We start from the raw sequence: 20,537 nt of genomic DNA on the forward strand, positions 1-20,537 counted from the left end.
GCAAAATAATGTGGTAACTATTTGAATGTTATTGTTGCCGGCTATGATGCGAATAAATTGCCATTGAGTAACTTGACTAAAGCCACCATATTGAAGGTATGTGTACCTTGTTCGATTTGTTTCAGTTTCTCATTGTTGGATGGGTCACTAGCTCCCTTTCAACCTCGTCTTTATCTTGAAGCAACTTTGATTTCGAAGCAGGCTATGAGTCATCAACCTTTTGTTTTGCCTTGAAATAGGGTTATGATTCTTTAAAGAAGATTTTAGTTGTATTGTATGGGACACAAAGTGGGAGCCTACAGGAGTTGAGCAGGTAATTACGTAGTTACTCTTTCAGTCCATCAATATATCAATTTTTTGACACATTGATGCCTTGATCATTCTGTTTTAAATATTATGTAGAGAGTTTTATACAATAATACCTCACAACTGTAAAGCAAAAGGTATCAATAATGTTTCGAAGTTGAAACAAAAGTTGAAAAAGGTGTGTCAACCCGTGGAGATTTTAATGCTGGGGATTTTAAATATTCAGATGCATGCATGCTAAATGTTATGTGTTTGCAGTTGGACGCACTCAGTGAGGTTCAAATGGCCATGGCTTTGCTTAAACATTGTCACGAACATGTTTATATATAGCCGACTTTCAGTATTAGAGAGAGGAACATGTGGTAACAGAGGTATGATAATTAACTGTTTTGTTTACTGTTGTAGAATTATCCAACAATGGATGTTGCTTATCAGTGTCTGAACTGCCAGCTCGAGCCACTAGTTTACAAGTGTGACGAATATGATTGGGTATCTTCTTTTCTTTGATACAAAAGTTACATAATAAGGTCAACTAAAGCTATCTAGTGCCCATAAGCTTTCAATCTTAGGGTCAAGAGTAAGTGAAGTTTTGCTCTAAACTCATGAACGAAGTCTAGGGAAATACAAACAAAACTTGGTAATTTCTCTAGTCCAACCTAGGAAACTCTTGTATACTCGATAACGGTTTTGTAAATACATTAACTTACTTATAGTATTTTGTCCTCTACAACTATTATTTTTGAATCTGCTTCCATGTGAGCTGGAATCTCATGCAAATATACACATATGTGATGCTTGAGCAACTGACAGCTCACACACGGTAATGAGAAGGCGTAGACAGCAACAATGATGTAGTTGAGCATGATGATGATGCTAGCCATTGACAATAATAGCAATCCACACACTGCACAACATGGAAAAAATTTTGCTTGCATACATTCTTCATCCTGGATAGTGGAAACCCAATGCGGACTGCCATTGCAGACCATTTACTCTGGGCAAATATTGTGGAAACCCAATGCGGGCTGCCATTGTAGACCATTTACTGTGGACAAATATAGTGGAAACCCAATGCGGGCTGCCATTGCAGACCATTTACTGTGGGCAAACGGCACCAGCAGTTGACTTCAAATTCAGCTGGTGCCGTCTGCGAGCGAGGCATGATCAAAATTGTCGCAGGTCAGGATGGAGAAGACATGAGGGTTACACAGGAAGGAATGGCTATGGCCACATCAAGTAGCTAAAGGCTAACGTGTATATGTTCTGCCAACAGTATGCATTTGTTGGGGTATAAAGCCCAATGTGGTTGCCCAGGTAAGCGGGCGGGCCGCCAGGTATGTACACATATTCTTTTGTTAAAACCTAATAAGAACTCACTATGCTCTACACATTACAGTAGAGCGAGTTCACCATATCGTCGTGCTCTTCTTCTCGCACTCTCTCTCGCGTCGCACTTCCGCTCGTACTCCTTCAACTGGTATCAGAGCTCATATCGAGGCTCGGGGCAGCACTGCAGGAGGCTAGAGTCACCAGCTCAGATTGGAGTGAAATTTGACAGGCGAAGACACGGCCCCAAATCCTGCGGGACTGCCCGAAGGACTTGGTGTTCTCAAAATTTCATTCTGAGGTCATCTCGGCCACCGTTCGGCTTCGACAAAGGTCTGCGCAGGCCATTTTCGACTACGTGGTCTCAGCGGGTGCAGATCCGACTCTGCAAATTTAGGGTTTTCGGCCTACGACTGCAGGTGCTGAGGATATCGACACTCCCAGAGTGTTGATTTGTGGTTGTCTACACATCGAAGGACGGCTCACAGTTCTTGGAGGCGTGTCACATACGACACGGGCGCATCTACACACAGACTGTAGGCGACATCCACTAGTTCATCAGGTAGCTTGTGTTTGCTGCTTGATATTCCAGATTTCATCCTGACATTGCAGGTACTTCCACATGGGATGTATTGTCAGAGATGATGTATGTCTGTTGAGGGTTTGCTGGCTGTGAGTCACGCAGCAAACAACCGCCGCAGCAGTTACAGCATACAGTGGGAAATTTGTGGATGTATGACTTTGTGGGAAGTCTATGTACTGTCAGATTTACTGCAGCCTTTGTTGAGGGTCGAGTGAGGTTTTATTGAGCTGGGGGATTCTCGAATGTTGAGATCCTTTCGGTGATACAGGTCTTGGAGCGATCCCTCGAGCACCCTTAGATAGGCAGCTGGGATGTATTGACTGTGAGTTAGACAGTTGGGATTGCATCTTTGCTTTACTACCGTTGAGGCATTGTCGCAGTCTATGCTTATAGGATAGTGACAGGACAGTGAGAGATAGTACAGGTGCAGGACAGGTTTACCCGCAGCTTACAGTGTCAGAGAGACAGTGTTTTTTGAGCTGTTTTTTGGTCTGTTTTTAGTACACCAGAGCCATTTTACAAAGGAGACTCTGCCAAAATTTATGCAGAATCTGAAGCTTTCTTGGTTCATTTGACAGGTTGATATTGGTTCAGAGGTCAGTTTACAGGGAAAACTCTGCCGAATTTTTCCCAGAAAAGTAAACTACTGTGAAGCGTAGCTATGGCTGGATCACAGGACACTGCTCTTTACAATATCAAGAAGCTAGATGGAACCAATTTCCCATTGTGGAAGAAGCAGATTTGGCACGTGTTGGTACAAAAGAAGCAGATAAAACCTATAAAGCTCAAGGGGATAAAACCAGAAGATATGGGCGAAGATGAATGGAGCGAAATGGATGAATTGGCACTTTCTACCATTATGCTGACTTTGGCAGAAAGCGTTTACTTCAATGTAGCAGACGAGATGTCGGCTTATCAAGCATGGTTAAAGCTGAGTGATCTTTATGAGAAGCAGAGTGCAGCTTCACAGGTATACTGGCTTAAGAAGCTTGTTGACTTCAAGATGAAAGAAGGGACACCTATGTCCAATCATCTGAATGAATTCAACACAATCTATAGTCAGTTGTTAGCTCAAGGTGTCAAGTTTGATGAACCTGTTAGAGCTATGTTCCTGTTGATCACATTGCCGGAAAGTTGGGACACTTTTTGCACAGCTTTGAGTAATTCTGCACCTCCAGATGTTTTGAACATAGCATGTGTAGAAGGAAGTCTGCTTACTGAAGAAACCAATAGAAAGACAATGGACAAAGGCAAAGGAACAGCCTTAGTTGTCAGGGGAAGGACCAAAGAAAAGTACAAAGGTGGAAAGAGGAATCAGTCTCGTAGAAAGTCCCGCAGTGCTAAAGGCAAGAGTGACTGCTACCATTGTGGCAAGAAGGGTCACATGAAAAGAGACTGCAGAAAAAGGCAAAGAGAAAGCTGAAGACCATGGTGAGAAGAACAAGTCCTCAGTGAAGATTCAAGATATAAATGTGACAAACACTGTTGCAGAGGATGACAGTCTAGTGTCAGGAGACATCTACTTCTTGAAGAATACAATGGACTCAGCTCTTCTTACAGCATCTGATGGAAATGCACTGAGTGACTGGATTATAGACTCAGGGGCATCACTTCATGTGTCTCCAAACAAGGAGTGGTTTACCTCTTATGTGACCACTAAAGATCATGTTCGGCTAGGAAATGGGCAGACATGTGAGATCTTAGGTGTTGGAGATGTACAATTGAAGTTTCAGAATGGCTCTTCTTTCACGCTGAAGAATGTGAGACATGTTCCCGCAATTACAAAGAGCTTGATCAGCACAGGTTTACTTGATGATGCTGGCTACGTCACCACTTTTGGACAGAACATGTGGAAGATATCCAAGGGTTCTATGACAATAGCACATGGAGTAAAATCTGGAGGACTTTACATGACTTCTGTATCAAATGTCTCTAAAAATGTAATCAATGTAACCGAGCAGCCGAACGTTTCTTTGTGGCATAGCCGATTAGGACATATGTCCAAGAAGGGAATGGAAATCTTGTCTCGTTCTGGTTATTTGCCTGGCTTTTCATTTAATGATTTTGAATTCTGTGAACATTGTCTGTATGGTAAGCAAACACAGTAGCCACATAAGCATAGAAGCAATAGAAGAGATACACATTTGGCACTTGTTCATAGTGATTTGTGTGGACCTATGCCTAACCTATCTCTAGGGGGAGCTTCTTACTTTATGACATTTATAGATGATTACTCGAGGAAAGTATGGGTTTACTTTCTCAAGCACAAGGATGAAGCGTTTAGTGTTTTCAAAACGTTTGTGACACTTGTGGAGAATTAGAGTGGCAAGAAGCTTAAATGCTTACGCACTGACAATGGTGGAGAGTATGTTTCAAAGGCCTTTCAGGACTTTTGTGAGTCAAAAGGTATAAAACGTGAACTTACTGCTCCTTACAATCCTCCTCAAAATGGTGTTGCTGAGAGGATGAATAGGACCATACAAGAGAAGGTCAGAAGTATGTTGTCTAATGCACAGCTGCCAAATGGGTTTTGGGCTGAAGCTGTATCAACAGTTGTTCATCTTGTAAATAGATCTCCTAGCAAGGTTTTGCAGAAGGATTCATTGCCAGAGATGGTATGGTCAGGCAAAATGCCCTCATACAAGCATCTCAGAGTCTTTGGCTGTGAGGCATATACTCACGTTCCAAAGGAATTTAGGAACAAACTTGAGCCAAAGAGTAGAAAGTGCATCTTTCTAGGCTATGGTAATTCTGGCGAGATGGGGTACAGACTTTGGGATCCCGAATCCAGAAAGGTTGTCCGCAGCAATGATGTTCACTTTAATGAATCCAAATATCATTCTAAACCAGAGAGGGTTGAGGAGATTAGAAGAGTTGTCTTCCAAGAAGATGGACCTGCACGTGCAAGACAAAATGTCAGGGCTCAAGAGGAGCAAGGACAGAATAGAGTGGAACCACAGGTTGTGGTTGAGCCTGAGCCACCTATTGTGTGTAGATCTGGACGTGTCACGCGACCTCCTGATAGGTTTGTTCCATCTATGAATTATGTCATGTTGACTGATTGCAATGAGCCTTAATGTTACAAGGAAGCAGTGCAAATGAAGGACTCCGTGAATTGGCAATTGGCCATGCAGTCAGAGATGACAGCTCTGCATAAAAACAAGACATGGAAGCTAGCTAAATTACCACAGGGCAAAAAGGCTCTACCTTGTAAATGGGTTTACAGGTATAAGATCACCGCTCATGATAGTCAGCCAAAGTACAAAGCAAGGCTTGTTGCCAAGGGCTTTAAGCAAGAACAAGGCATTGACTTTGATGAAGTCTTCTCTCCGGTGGTCAAGATGACTACATTGAGATGCTTTCTTGCATTGGTTGCCATATTAGATTTGGTGTTGCCGAAATGGATGTCAAGACAGCGTTCTTGCATGGTGATTTAGATGTGGAAATTTACATGCAACAGCCAGAAGGGTTTGTTGAGAAAGGCAAGGAAGATTGGGTATGCCAGTTGTTAAAGAGTCTTTATGGCTTAAAACAATCACCGAGGGCATGGTACCATAAATTCCACAAGTTTATGCTTTCTCAAGGCTACAAACGTAGTGAGTTCGATCACTGTCTATATACAAAGAAGGCTAAGGATGGCAGTTGGCTGATCCTTATTTTGTATGTGGATGACATGTTGATTGCTGGCAAGCGCTTGGAAGAAATTTCAACTTTGAAGTCAAAGATGGCAAAATCGTTTGACATGAAAGACATGGGTGAGGCAAGTCATATACTTGGTATGCGCATTGAGAGAGACAGATCAAAGAAGTTGATTTGGTTATCTCAAATAGAGTATATTGACAAGGTTTTGCAACGTTTCAATATGGAGAAGGGAAAGGCACTGAGTGTTCCACTGCCACCATATGTGAAACTTAGCAAACAAGATTGTCCTGTGTTTGAGGAAGAACAGGCTGAAATGGATAAGATTCCATATGCGTCTGCAGTGGGTAGTTTGATGTATGCAATGATTGCTACTCACCCAGACATTTCATTTGCAGTGGGAGTAGTAAGTCGATACATGTCAAACCCAGGCAAGAAACATTGGGAGGCAGTGAAAGGAATATTGAGATACCTGAAAGCTACAAAGAGTATGCGTATATGCTATGGGAGTCAGGAGCTAAGTGTAAAGGGTTTTACAGACTCAGATTATGCAGGTGACTTAGACAACCGAAGGTCTACGTCAGGATATGTCTTTACATTGGCTGGTGGAGCAGTATCATGGCGTTCTAGATTACAAGATTGTGTTACTCAGTCTACTACAGAGGCTGAATATGTTGCAGCATCAGAGGCATGCAAAGAATCAATTTGGCTTAATCGACTAGGAACAGATTTGGGAATCAAAGAAGAGATGCCTGTGTTATATTGTGATAGTCAAAGTGCTATACAATTGGCTCGCAATCCAGTTTATCACTCAAAGACAAAGCATGTGGATGTGAAGTATCATTTCATCAGGGAAATGCTCGAGGATAAGCAACTTCAGCTTGTCAAAGTTCACACCACAGAAAATCCTGCTGATCTACTTACAAAAGGACTTCCCTCAGAGAGCTTTGCGCATTTTTGCAAGCAGTTAGGTGTAGGGTAGTACATCACTTCTCTACATCTCTTGTATATTAGCTTGTATAGTAGCTTCTCTCACACTTAAAGTACCACATTGGACTTTAAGTGGGAGGTTGTTGGGGTATAAAGCCCAATGTGGTCGCCCAGGTAAGTGGGCGGGCCGCCAGGTATGTACACATATTCTTTTGTTAAAACCTAATAAGAACTCACTATGCTCTACACATTACAGTAGAGCGAGTTCACCATATCGTCATGATCTTCTTCTCGCACTCTCTCTCTCGTCGCACTTCCGCTCGTACTCCTTCAGCATCATCAAGCAAAGTTTGGAGTGGCGGCACATTGGAGATATAAAGAAGATAATGTGAAGCACTCTCTTTTATTCTTCAAATGATAGCGCAGGCAGTAGGACACACAATATTTGCCCATAGTAAATGGTCTGCAATGGCAGCCCGCATTGGGTTTCCACTATCCAGGATGAAGAATGTATGCAACAACCTGTACTGGCGGTGCTATCCGACACTTGTCTATAATTTTTTCCATGTTGTCAGTGTGTGGCTTGCTATTTTTGTCAATGGCCAGCATCATCATCATGCTTAGCTACATCATTGTTGCCGTCTACGCCTTCTCATTACCGTGTGTGAGCTGTTAGTTGCTCAGGCATCACATATTTGTATATTCGCATTAGATTCCAGCTCACGTGGAAGCAGATTCAAGAATTTAAAGTGATCTTACAACGATGCAAGGTGGGCTTCACACGGACCATATAAACACATAAGGGACGTTTTCTTTGCCCTTCTCTTTTATTTTGACAAAATAATAGTTATAGAGGACAAAATACTATAAGTAAGTTAACGTATTTACAAAACCGTTATCGAGTATACAAGAGTTTCTTAGGTTGGACTTGAGAAATTACCAAGTTTTGTTTGTATTTCCCTAGACTTCGCTCATGAGTTTAGAGCAAAACTTCACTTACTCTTGACCCTAAGATTGAGAGCTTATGTTCACTAAATAGCTTTACTTGACCTTATTATGTAACTTTTGTATAAAAGAAAAGAAGATACCCGATCATATTCGTCACACTTGTAAACTAGTGGCTCGAGCTGGTAGTTCAAACGTTGATAAGCAACATCAATTGTTGGATAATCTTGCAGTAAACAAAACAGTTAATTATCATACCTCTGTTACCACATGTTCTTCTCTCTAATACTCAAAGTCAACTATATATAAACCTGTTCGTCACAATGTTCAAGAAAAGCCATGGCCATTTGAACCTCATCGAGTGCGTCCAACTACAAACACATAACATTTAGCGTACATGCATGTGACATATTTAAAATCCCCAGCATTAAAATCTCCACGGATAGAACAAGAGTGACATACCATTTTCAACTTTTGTTTCAGCTTCGAAACATTATTGATATCTTCTGCTTTGCAGTTGTGAGGTAATATTGTATAAAACTCTCTACATAATATTTAAAACAGAATGATCAAGGCATCAATGTGTCAAAAAATTGATATATTGATGGACTGAAAGAGTAACTATGTAATTACCTGCTCAACTCCTGTAGGCTCCCACTTTGTGTCCCATACAATACAGCTAAAATCTTCTTTAAAGAATCATAACCAAGGCAAAACAAAAGGTTGATGACTCATAACCTGCTTCGAAATCAAAGTTGCTTTAAGATAAAGACAAGGTTGAAAGGGAGCCAATGACCCCTCCAACAACGAGAAACTGAAACAAATCGAATAAGGTACACATACCTTCAATATAGTAGCTTTAGTCAAGTCACTCAAAGGCAATTTATTCGCATCATAGCCTGCACAATAACATTCAGATAGTTACCACACTATTTTGCTCCCAATTTGCTCATTTTCGATCAAACAACGCAATCACCTAATGACAACACTTGTTGCTTCATAATAGTGGCATCGCAAATGCATCTAATAAACTGAGCCACTCGATAATCCAAATTGCTTTCCTTTGGCATCTTCTTGACCTGCACAGATGTGAAGCAAAATCTCTCTCTCTCTCTCTCTCTCTCTCTCTCTCTCTCTCTCTCTCTCTCTCTCCACATAAGGCAGCAAGCAGCTCGTGCACAAGGCAGCACGTCCAGACAGGTCACAACAGGCAAAGCATCCGTACAGGTCACCAGCAGAAACAGGTAGCACCACACAGTACAAAACTTGAACATTTGACTATTTAACATGAGAGAGAGAGAGAGAGATGAAATGTAATGATATATTAACGTCTATAAAAGGCCAAAATGACCTATGAGACCAAACTGTTACAAACTGGTGAATCTGATACCATGTCTGGATACAAAAAACAGAATACTAAAAAAGGGGGGATGAACCTAGAAAGTGCTACCAACTCGAACTGTGTGGGTTGTGTGTGATAGCTGATACAATGTGTAATACAATGGGTGATACAATGGTAGCCTCTCGTAGAAAGTAGAATATCCATCCTCATCTGCACTCTCGATGTCGAGCAAGTATCTCTCGGATCCTCCGTTGTAATCTCTGTCGATGTAGCATGTGCCCTCTCCTACATGGCCGTCTAGCTCTTCCAAGCTCTAATGCTCAATCAAGTAGTGTGTCTCTGTGTAAGAAGGGGCCGAGCTCTACAATGGTGGCTGCTCCTCTGGGTGACACAAGAGAGGGAGAGAGAGAGAGAGGGGGGGGGGGGGGGGGGAGACTAGTCTACCCTGACTGGGAGGAACCAGCTAGGGTCACAAAATGGATGTGCACTTGCACTAAGGGCAGCCCCTGTTTTCAAACATACACATCATTTAGAAATGAGAGACAAAGATCTTCTTAGAAGTTTTACAGTCATCACCATCTGAACCCATAAGCAAAACCATCACCATGGGAGACATATCTCCTTAACATAATCCATAACCTGCAAGCAGACAACATAAAGCAACAAGAAACATTAAAGCAAAGACAACAGCAAGTACAAGCACTACATCAACAGATCTCCAAAACCAAAGTTAAGCACATAGAGGATACCATATCAGCACCAAGCCAAGACAACGTATTCTCACCTACTGCAGCAAATACATCATATGAAGAGTCTAAAACAAACTATGAAGAAAAAGAAGTTTCCCTTATGACTAAGGTCCAGGGATCAGCATGTTCCTTGGATATGAAACCTCCAGAGACACAAGAGGATGGATATCTGCCATATGACTTATCTATGAAGACGAAGGATATGACCATTGATTCCTGATTGTGCATCAAAAAGGAAAGCATTCCTAGTGGACCAATCGCCATAAACCCCAAAATTTGGATTCTGAATGTCAGAGAACACTTGAAAAAGTTGCAGATGAGAAACTATTCAAAAACCCATGCACGTGGACGAATGTGAGTTTTAGCCACCGCTGCCCAGACAGCTGAGAGAAATGACCATATACGATGGGCAACTGGGCATCTAATGAATCTATGTGTGCATGTCTCCCGAGCTGTGGTACAAAAAAAGCAATTGCCATTTGAAATCCCTTTTCGATGAAGAGCTGCCATAACTGGCAAGCCACCCACCATAACTCTCCAAAATTCAAATAAATACCTTAGCCTTAAAAGACAAAGAGGTGTGCCAACCTTGAAATAAAGTTTTCTTCCACCAAGCAAAATATTTTTTGAGATGTCATACTTTGTTTGCTTTCTCTATCACCCAATTGCCCAGCATATGATAGACATCATTTGCTAAAGCATTCAACGAATGCAAACGGCCCTTCAATTTCCATTCCACTCATGGTTACTCCTCATTTCGATCTGGAATTACATGAAAAGAGGAAAGTGAGTGTCATGTAACCAAGTCCAAACACCTCGATGGCCACCTGGAATACGGAAGAATTGCCTAGCAAAGCAAAACGACGTGAGATGGTTACTGTCACAAAGCACGGTATCTAACAAACCCAAACGAGCCATATGATTCCATTTTACAGAGCAATTGATATTTTGATGTTGCTAGAATCTCTGTTTGCATCAAATTAGCCATTCGTCTATCATGAGGTGGTTGCCATGACACATGTTAAAGTACTTTTGTCATGAGGCTACTAGATTGTGCAACAAAACTAAAACAGAGAGTTTGAGCTTAGTTGAGGATTTTAAAACATGCTTCCCATGCACCAATCCAGCCTGTTCAATTAAATAAAATGGAAATTTGTGATTAAGGCTATTCAATATCACACATATCGTTGATGAGTGTCCACTGTCTGGCAGTCATAATACATATGAAGATGAATATCAAGAATTTCAGCCCCTTCCATTCATTTTCGCGTACAAACATACTCCTATGAGACCCATGCCATTCCTACATTTAGTTTCTTCCATAGCATAAATCTGCTGGGATAAATATATATATGTATGTATGTATGTACATGCATACATACATACATACATATATATTTATTTATTTATTTACGTATGTATGTATACATACATGTATGTACATACGTATGTGTGTGTGTATAGATATATGTGTGTGTATGTATATATTAATATATATATATATACATATATATGTATGTATACATGTATGTGTGTGTATGTATACATGTGTGTGTGTGTGTGTGTGTGTGTGTGTGTGTGTGTGTGTGTGTGTGTGTGTATTGGGACGTTCAGTCAGACAAGGATACCCACTTAGCGCTTTATTATATGCAATTGTCTCGCACCCTCTACTGATGCATCTTGATGCCCTCAGCTCTTCGGGCCATTTGCAAGGTTTGGCACTACCTTCTAGGCATCAATTTGTAGGACAAGCCTATGCTGATGATTCTTTATTTATGCCTAGAAACGATCGAGAGGATGTAGAGGTTTGGCAGCTGGATTACACGTCAACTTTCGTAAATCTAAGTTATTGCTTTTAAAGGAACTTGATTGGCACATGATTCTTTGGCCAAGGGAGATCGTCCCTCCTCATCATATAGTTCGCCATTTGGGATATCCTATTGGATGGAATGTTCCTGCGGCACAAAAATTAGACTGGGTGCTTCAAAGAGTGAAATTAAAGCTGAGTTACTGGAAACCGTCAACATGGCCATTGCATGTGCGTCTGAGGATTGTTCAATGCATCATGATGGCATATATACAATCCTACTTGTCGCTATTATCTTGGCCTCGGAGATGTCTTAGTGTTCTTATGTCAGACATATTGGAGCCAGTCCTCCCAGGGTAACTCCCTCAGACTGGAGAGTATTTTTTGGAGCAAAGCACTCCCGCCCACTTTGATACAATGCTCCCCTCGTTAGGCATATTCTCTCTCAAAAAAAGGGGTGTGTCAGGTGCATGACATGTTCTATCTTTCCCGGCTGCTTCCATTAGATATGAACTGGGACCTCATTATCGCGGTTTCTGGCAACAAATCACACATTTGCTCAATGGTCTATCCCCGGTGCATCCATTGTTTGCGGATTCTAGACTATTGGATTGGAATCTGGCCAGTAATAGCATGGACAAGATATCCTTTGGTTCGGTTTACAATTTGCTACAACCAGAGCCATGGATTGTGTCACATGGAAACCTCTTGTGGTCTCATGGAAAGTCTAGGACATGGTAGCACCGAACGTTGGCTCGCATTTGGAAGAATCATTTACCTCTAAAAGAGCAAATCTTCTTATGGAGATGTATGGTCGAGGCGCTACCTGTTGACACGATATTATCTGTACACAGTATAGCCTCCTCTCGTTGTGTCAGATGTCATGCTGCAGATAAGACGATGTTGCATATGCTTTGGAATTGCAATTGTTCCATAACTTTCATTATGCAGGTGTCCTCTGCACTGCGCCTTCGCTTCCCCTCAGGCACCTTTCCTAGACGGTTCTGGATTTTTGGAATTCTACAACAGCCGCAGCTCTTGTTTGAGGTCTTCTTCAGTTGGGTCAAATTCTGGGTGATGTGGGCCATATGGCGTCAACGCAACTCACAGATGTTTCATGGCATTGACATAGACCCTTATCGTTACTTCATCATTTCACTTGGACAAGCGCTTCACTTTGCTCTCAAAGTACTTTGGTTTTCGGAGCAATCCTTGCGCTTTGCTATTGATGCTGGGGATTTATCTCCGGACTTTCATCAACTTTTGTATGTTTATTTTGGAGGCCTTTTCACATTAGAACACATTGGTGTTCATCTCTATGTATCACCTTTATATTGTGGGTTTTCCTCGCTTTGAGGTTTCCCACTTGTAATTAATCAAAAGGCATTTACTAAAAAAGTGTGTATGTATGTATATGTGTGTGTGTGTGTATGTATATATGTGTGTACAAGTGATAGAGGTGGGAGTGGGGACTCCTGTCAAGATGAATGTCCCTGTTCAGATGTTGATGATGGGTAGGTGGAAATCCATCCAGCAAAAGCAAGTCACATCCGACTAAGCGAGATACAAGGAAACTTCGCTCGAATGAGACGTGTTGAATCTGAAATTGGACATTTTCTGCTTGCTAATCTGTCGGGTTCTTGGCCTTCCAATTTGTACAATCTTTTGGTGTGGCAAAGGAAACATTGCCGCTCTGACATATATGTCTTCCGCTCTTCCACGGAGAGGAATCCACCAAGAACTCCTGCCTTTGTCTTCTCATCTGGAGCCTCCTTGGGTTTGCCATTGGCTTTCCCATTCTTACGTTTACCTGCTTGGGCTCTTCCTCCTATCTAGGCATTAGAAGAGCCACCTACCGCCTGCTTTGGCTTACCTTTGTTGATCTTGTTTTGTGCTAATGCGAGTGCTTCTTCATAGATTTTGGGGTTTAGATTCTGGATGGAGTACTTAATGGAGCTATCCAAACCGCTAATGAAGGCCTGAAGCTTCTTTTTTTCAGGAGTACCAATCTGCTGAGTTAGAGTGAGAAGCTTACCTATTGAGTAGGTCACCATTGGTATATCTTTCTGCATCAATGCAACGAACTCGTCCTCCAAATCGATGAGAAACCGGGAAGGCAAGAAGCGTTGCTTGAAGTCCGAGACAAATGTGTTCCAGTCATATTGCAGCAGCTTTCTTCAGGGATTGGTAAGAAGTTTGGACCAATTTTTCCACCATGGAACCGCCTCGCCTATGAGATAACATGATGAGGGGCTGCCATGTGTACTTCATCCTGTGGGTCCATGATGTTGGCAAATGGAACATGAGCCACAAACTGATGGATGAACTTCTCGACTATTCCATGGTCACATTTGCCGTAAAATTTGGCAAGTTGCAAACCAAGGGTTGACCTGTTGTACTGCTACTAGAAGCACTTGGAGCCTTAATGGCTGCAAAAGCTCCAAAATTTCCTGCTTTTGAAGTCGACCCTCTTGATGCCATGCCTTCTCGAACTGCTCGAGCATTTGTTGTATGGGGTCGCTTCTATCGTGGTACAGTAGAAACTCCTGTCATCATCCTCTTCTGCATTGAAGTTAGCCTCATCCGGGACCTCCTCCTCAATTCCCTCTACTATAGGAGATAACAACTTCCTGTTCGGGGATGGGGTCTGTTGTTCTTATTTCTCCAAACTCTATGCTAGAATACGATCTTGCAAGGCTATCACCTACATATCAAGAATGTTGATATGTTGCTGTACTTGTGTCTGGATGGTACCGATCTGTGTTTATAATGCCTCAAACTGGACTGCCATGCATGCTTCTAATGCTTGATTGGCCACTTAAATGGCAATCATGACATCTTCAAAGGTGGCCATCCCGAGAAACAGGGTTGTAGACGACTGAAGAATTTGTTATTTTATGTTGCTGAATCGATGTCGGCTTCAACCAAGCTCAACTTCTTGCTGGATCCAATTTGTCAGCTTTGCCGAGGTCAAGTTGAAGCAATGAAGACGGGTGGGAGTGGCTTTTAACTGTAGGAAACAGTTTCTAGTCCGGGGTAGGAGACGGCGGATGAAGAATATGCTCTGATACCAATGTAATACACCACCTATGCTACTTCTTCTTCACCGACGGGTGCCCACTTAACTACTGAGAACACAATGAGCCAAGAAAAAGGTAGTTGTTATCTATTGCCCAAATGTTCATAGTGTAGAGCTCTAACTGAACTTTTATGCTTTCAATTTTCTATGCATGCAGAGTACATAGTGTACTGAAGAATGTTCTTAATGAGAGTGTTAGTGTTCTAAAACAAAAGCCTTCAATGAACTCTCAAATGGCCATGAACATGTAATTGACTTTAGTTGTACGCATCTTTTGGCATGGATTAAGCTTTTTCAATTAAGTAGTGACTTTTTACAATTGAACTTTTATTTAGGATATGAACTTTGATAAAGATGACCAAGAGACGATTTTAATTAAGTTTCTGGAGGTTCCAACAGTGGATGCATTGTATATTACGCTAAAAGCTAGTTTCAATCTAGCAAAGCGTAGTACGGATTTCACAGGAGATCGTCGAGAGCAAAGTGTGGATGGCATGTGCTCATCATTTGTGGTGTACCTTTTGGCCACAAACAAAGTTAGAATTTCCAAATGTGACTCTTCTCCACTAAGTGTGGATAGATGCTTCAATTGTGAAGCATATGGAGCTTGGAGTGTCTCGTGAAGTTGCCAAGCGCTTCATGGACAAATGGCTCTACTTTTCCAGCCGTCATGCAACATTTAGGTCGTGTGAACACGTTGGCAAAAGTAGAGATGCTAACATCTTCCATCAGAAGTTCAACGGGGTCTTCTCTCTTCTATGAGAGAATGGGCACTTGCTTTGGGGAGAGGTGGGAGGATCTCATCTTAGGCTTCTTCGATACTATCATCCGGGAGAGATGCTTTTATACGAGAGGAGCTTGCACATCGGTCGCCATCTATATTTCCGAAGTACACATGATGAAGTAGTTGAGGTAAGAAAAATGTATATAGTAGTTGTATTTTTGTATTGCATGTCTACTTGTGTGTGTGTGTGTGAAGAGGGAAGCATTCTTGTTGAGATTATATTATTGTTCTTGGAAGTTGAATGTGGACTAAGGGGCCGTAACGAAACAAATTTCATGATGATACTTACCCTTGATATCCCCACTCTAGCCGCATATTGAGTGGTGATTAAGTTTAAGAGAGATGATTAGGGTTTATTAGAGATGCTTTGTCACGTGTCCACCTCTCTACGCGTGGTTAATAGGGCCAATTGATCTCGAACACATTCACACGTTGTAGTTTATATTAGATGCATGCCATACTTCAATCATTTTTTAAAGTCTCTGTACTCTCTCATTAAGAGTCTTGAGTGATTTGCCACATGCACTTTCTCTCAGTGCGCTTGTGTAGCTCCTTTTGCAAAAACAGCAAATTGGGACAAGAGGGTTTCTATTGCTGACAATCATGAACTTCAAAAATGTAGCTTGCTCATTCAAACTTGGAATTGAGAGCCCGAGCTTGCTGCTATATACACATGGAATATAGCTAATGACTAAAATATTGCATGTACCTAATGTAAACTCCAATGTGCACATGTATGCATCTGGCTAGCATGTTACTGGGCTTACCTGCACACACTCAACAAGAGGACCCACATCAAGCCAAAGCAGCTACATGTGCTCATACATCACTCGGTGCCGCTTGTGTTTCAGGCCATGATTGGGAAGAGCTGAATGGGTTAGCGTTTGTGTATTACACATGTTAGGTGTAAACTTGACATGATGATTGTCCCCCTTCTTTTTAGGCAATAATTTTTTTCCTTTACTTGTTCGACTAATTAATTAGCTCATTCAATTGTGTCATTGCGTAGAGAACGTGCCTTGGAGGTCCTATCTTGTACTCTAGTAAAGCTAACGCAAGGATTTTTCTAAGAAGAAAAATAGAAAAAGGGAAGTGAAGGAAGAGAGAGAGAGAGAGAGAGAGAGAGAGAGAGAGAGAGAGAGGTTCATCTAATCAAGCATCTTGCAAGCAAAGTTATAGTGTTGCCTTGAATGGGCACCCCATGCAATCTAGTCTCTTGGTTAACAAAAGAGAAGAATCATGTGCAAAGGATGCCACGCTCAAACCAAAATGCAGTGCTAATTCTGTTCATGATGTGGAAAATGGTAATAAGCGGAAGAGTAAAACAGAGGACCCTGTACAGAAGCTGAAATAGTCAAAAGATGATAGCCATATGCAAGAGAAAACTAAACAGTCAACTTCTGACCTTTTTGCTTTGTACCAGATTGGGCAACTACAGATGAGGGATCACGGATAAAGTGAATGCATGGCCTGAAGTGCTCACTTTGTGAAGAGCGTCGATCTTTTTAGATTGGCAATCAGAGCTCTGGCTGCCAAGATACTGCCCGTTAAAGTTTCCCAGGGGGCTAGTTTTGTGCCAGGTTGGTCGCCTTGATCAATGTTCCATCTGAGAGTTTTTGTGCTTGACTAGGTTCTGGAATGTAGTGTACTTAATAAGTCAATGAGTGCTCGAGGAGCATCTTTTTTGGAATGTTGTCTCTTGCAGTACATTTATGGCGAGGAATGTCAAAAAAGGATGTCGTATTTGACAGTGCTTAAGTTTGCCTATGCTTGCAACTTGAAGGTGAGGTTGGCCATGCCGCCCATAAGGGCTTTGAAAACGCGCAAGGGCTGCCCATGGGATGGCCGCCTAAGTAAAATAAGGGCATACCATGTGTGAAGGGGCATAAAAAAAGAGAGGGAAGGAAGCATGTAGGTAGTGAACGATGGCACAGGGGGAGAGAAAATTGCTCGCGCAGGCTAGCTCAAGCCTCAGACGACTTGGGCAATGAAGGAAAATGTGCTCAGCTCGGCAAGGTGACCCCATTTGGCAATACTCTCGTCGTGTTTAATGCATCTCGTAGTGCGACCTGCCACATCATCTCACTTGTTCCCACAAAGTGATGGCTGCGCCACTGCTAATCAAAGAGGGGAGAAGGAGGAAGATAGGGCTTACTCTCTCATTCTCGAGCTATCTCTCTCTCTCTCTCTCAACCAAGGCTCGGAGTCCGAAGCTCTCGATCTCTCTCTATCAAATATAGAGAGGAGGAATTGGAGAGAGAAGAAAGGGAAGTGAAGAAGAAGCAAAGGGGGGGGGGGGGGGGGGGGGAGAGAGAGAAAGGACTGAGCTCTCTCTCTCTCTCTCTCTCTCTCTCTCTCTCTCTCTCTCTCTCTCTCTCTCTCTCTCTCTCTCTCTCTCTCTCTCTCTCTCTCTCTCGATGAGCAAGGAGGCTCGAGGGCATGAATCGAAGAAAACGTGAAGGGCTATTTCATGAGATCAATGTAAGAAGAGGGGAGAGGGGGAAGACACGGCTTTCCCTCTCATTCTCGAGCTATCTCTCTCTCTCTCTCTCAATTGATTAAGCAAGGTAAGAGTTTTTGCGTCTAAGAGATTGGGATTTGATCTCTCTCATTGGTTGTTCTTCGCTTGATCCGCACTAGAGGTATGGCAACATCATCCTCTTCATCCTTGTCTTCTGCATCCACTGTTGTTTGGAACTTAGACAGGGTGTCTCTGCTCTTGGGCATTATTTTACTGTTGAGCTCTATGTCCGTCTCTATCTTTTCATTGTCTGATGCTAGCTTTCTAAAGCCATGTTTGTTTCATCTAATCATCATCATCATGAAAATCATCCTCCTCGCTAAGATTGGCGGTGGGACTTGATTCATTTATCTCTCTCTCCTCGGTCTTCTCCTCATTCAAAGTAGTATGTGGGAGATTTTTGAAGATGGTCTCCACTTCATTAATGGCAAATATGGTTCTTCTATGAGGTGTTAATAGAACTACAACCAAAGTTCTGGCTAGTGAATTGATGGAATATAGATGAACTGTAGAACATAAGTTCAAAGTGAGTCACATTGGTATTATCGTACAAACAAATAAAGATAAATTTGGAAAGCTACTGATGAAAATCTACAAGTAGAAGCTGCAAGAGAAACTAGTTGGCATTCGACTTTATGCATACCAAAAACCAAAACCGGCTTAATCCTAGATGGGTTGCTGATTTGGTGTATGTTTTTTGCAATATGAGACTTATCCATAAGCCTCAGAACATTGCAACAAGAGCATCACAAAAGCACTATGGTGTCTTCCAAAGCCACGTAATTATTGTTGTAGAAGTTGATGACGACAATAATATGGAATGGGAGATAGCCTTAAAATTCTCAGATACGGATGAAGTAGATAATATGGTTGGTGTGTTTGACGCTAACGATGATTTGTGACCTAAGCCTTGTAAATTTTGCTCATTTTGATAAGAGTGCGCAATGGACGACAATGCTATGCTACTTGATGTTCACCTCTCTCTCTCTCTCTCTCTCTCTCTCTCTCTCAAGTTTTACAAATAATTTTGCAATTATAGTTTGATATAACACAATGTCTTTTCAAGAATACAAATAGGGGACTATTCTCGGTATTCAAAACATCTAAAAGAATATCCCAAACACTAGTTGGATCTTCCTTCAATGTTGTGGATGGATATCTCTAAAGATTATGGTTCATAGGAAAGACAATGTATACAGTCCTTTAAATTTGGGGCTATATCATAGTATTTTTGGCATGTTAAAGGCCCTAGTGCACTATGGGTGAAGGTCGTTCAATTTTCATTGCTCGCCAAGTGTCCCTAAGGAGCCTTGAAAGTCTTGTGAATAGAAAGACATGATAGTTTTTAAATGCTATTTTTTAAAGTTTATGTTCACTTTTTGGATAAAAAAGAGTATTCATAGGAGTTTGATCATCGTCCAAATTGATAGCCATGTCTGAAACAATTATCTAGCGATGGCTCAACCTCTTGATTATAGTTCGTTGCCTATTATTACAAACGTGCTACAAGATATGTATGAGGAATGTGTTTATATTGTTACTTATTTATGATCTTATCTCTTAATGGCTTCAAAATGAATAAATTTACCATCTTACATCAAGCAAGGAAACTCTACCTACATAGTCCAAGAAAACTTCTAAGAGGAGGACACGCTACTAAAGGAAGGTGAAGGAAGAATAAATGCAATTGACCACCTCTTTGTTTTAGGCGTGAAGTCTTTTGACTTTCCATTTCCATGGACCTTTTCATTTCTTTAACTCACCCTTCACTTAATCAACATTTGAGGTGTCTTTTCCTAGATTCGGGGACCCAATTCAATGAACACCATACAATCTACTTAAGGTCTGCAAGTGTATCTCAAGTAGAATGTAACATCATCAACAAACCAATGTGCAAAAGGGTTGATGTACCACATCACAGATACAACCAGATGTAAAGGAACCCGGACAAGCAAGTTCCATGTCAATATAGAGGTGATTTTTACGTCTACACACAATAGCACACTAGCTAATTGACTAGCTTGTAGGCATAGACTAGCTTGTAGGCATAAACGAGTGAGTTTCATTTAAGCACAATTTGCAAGATGCACTCGTCCTCCTCACATTTAGGGGGAGCAAGTATGTCACCTTACAACTCTTACGTTGACTAGGACATTTCCATATCCCCCTTCAAAGCTATCTACGAAAATACTAAACACGTAGAGAAGCTAATTCTAGACATTTCACTACAAGTACCAATGAAATTTTTTGGGGCTCTATGTTTGCACACACCAATACAGCAAAAGCCAAAAGTCACAACTTGAAGGAAAACAAACAGAAGCACATATATATAACCTTATGCCAATGCCAAATACAGTGAGTAACTAATGCTTACACATTTCGAACAATGATGATACACTCTTCCACAATTTAATCACCGCAATAAGGGGGCCTTAATGACATGTTTTCCGCTCATAATTTACATAAGGGATCTGGCCAGATAGCTTCGAGAGAGGCTAACAACAAGTGGCGTGAACAGCACCTTGT

At 41.6% G+C, this 20,537-nt stretch overlaps 1 protein-coding gene across 1 annotated transcript in view; it reads right to left on the bottom strand.

Moving 5' to 3' along the window:
- Nucleotides 1–7,982: 7,982 nt before the first annotated feature.
- Nucleotides 7,983–20,537, bottom strand: part of LOC147419830 (uncharacterized) — a 55,138-nt gene continuing 42,583 nt past the window's right edge. Inside the window, exons 2-10 of the mRNA XM_086505871.1 lie at nucleotides 14,018–14,755; nucleotides 13,501–13,798; nucleotides 9,516–9,577; nucleotides 8,706–8,808; nucleotides 8,573–8,628; nucleotides 8,447–8,467; nucleotides 8,363–8,373; nucleotides 8,192–8,273; nucleotides 7,983–8,100 (exon numbers count right to left, since the gene is read on the bottom strand). Of these exons, the coding sequence (XP_086361997.1) occupies nucleotides 8,029–8,100; nucleotides 8,192–8,273; nucleotides 8,363–8,373; nucleotides 8,447–8,467; nucleotides 8,573–8,628; nucleotides 8,706–8,808; nucleotides 9,516–9,577; nucleotides 13,501–13,798; nucleotides 14,018–14,131 (819 nt within the window). The 5' untranslated portion in view covers nucleotides 14,132–14,755 and the 3' untranslated portion in view covers nucleotides 7,983–8,028. The remainder of the gene's footprint in view (nucleotides 8,101–8,191; nucleotides 8,274–8,362; nucleotides 8,374–8,446; nucleotides 8,468–8,572; nucleotides 8,629–8,705; nucleotides 8,809–9,515; nucleotides 9,578–13,500; nucleotides 13,799–14,017; nucleotides 14,756–20,537) is intronic.

This window comes from Adiantum capillus-veneris, chromosome 29 (genome assembly GCF_014529385.1).
Source record: "Adiantum capillus-veneris isolate H3 chromosome 29, ASM1452938v2, whole genome shotgun sequence".
In the NCBI taxonomy this organism is placed as follows: Eukaryota; Viridiplantae; Streptophyta; class Polypodiopsida; order Polypodiales; family Pteridaceae; genus Adiantum; species Adiantum capillus-veneris.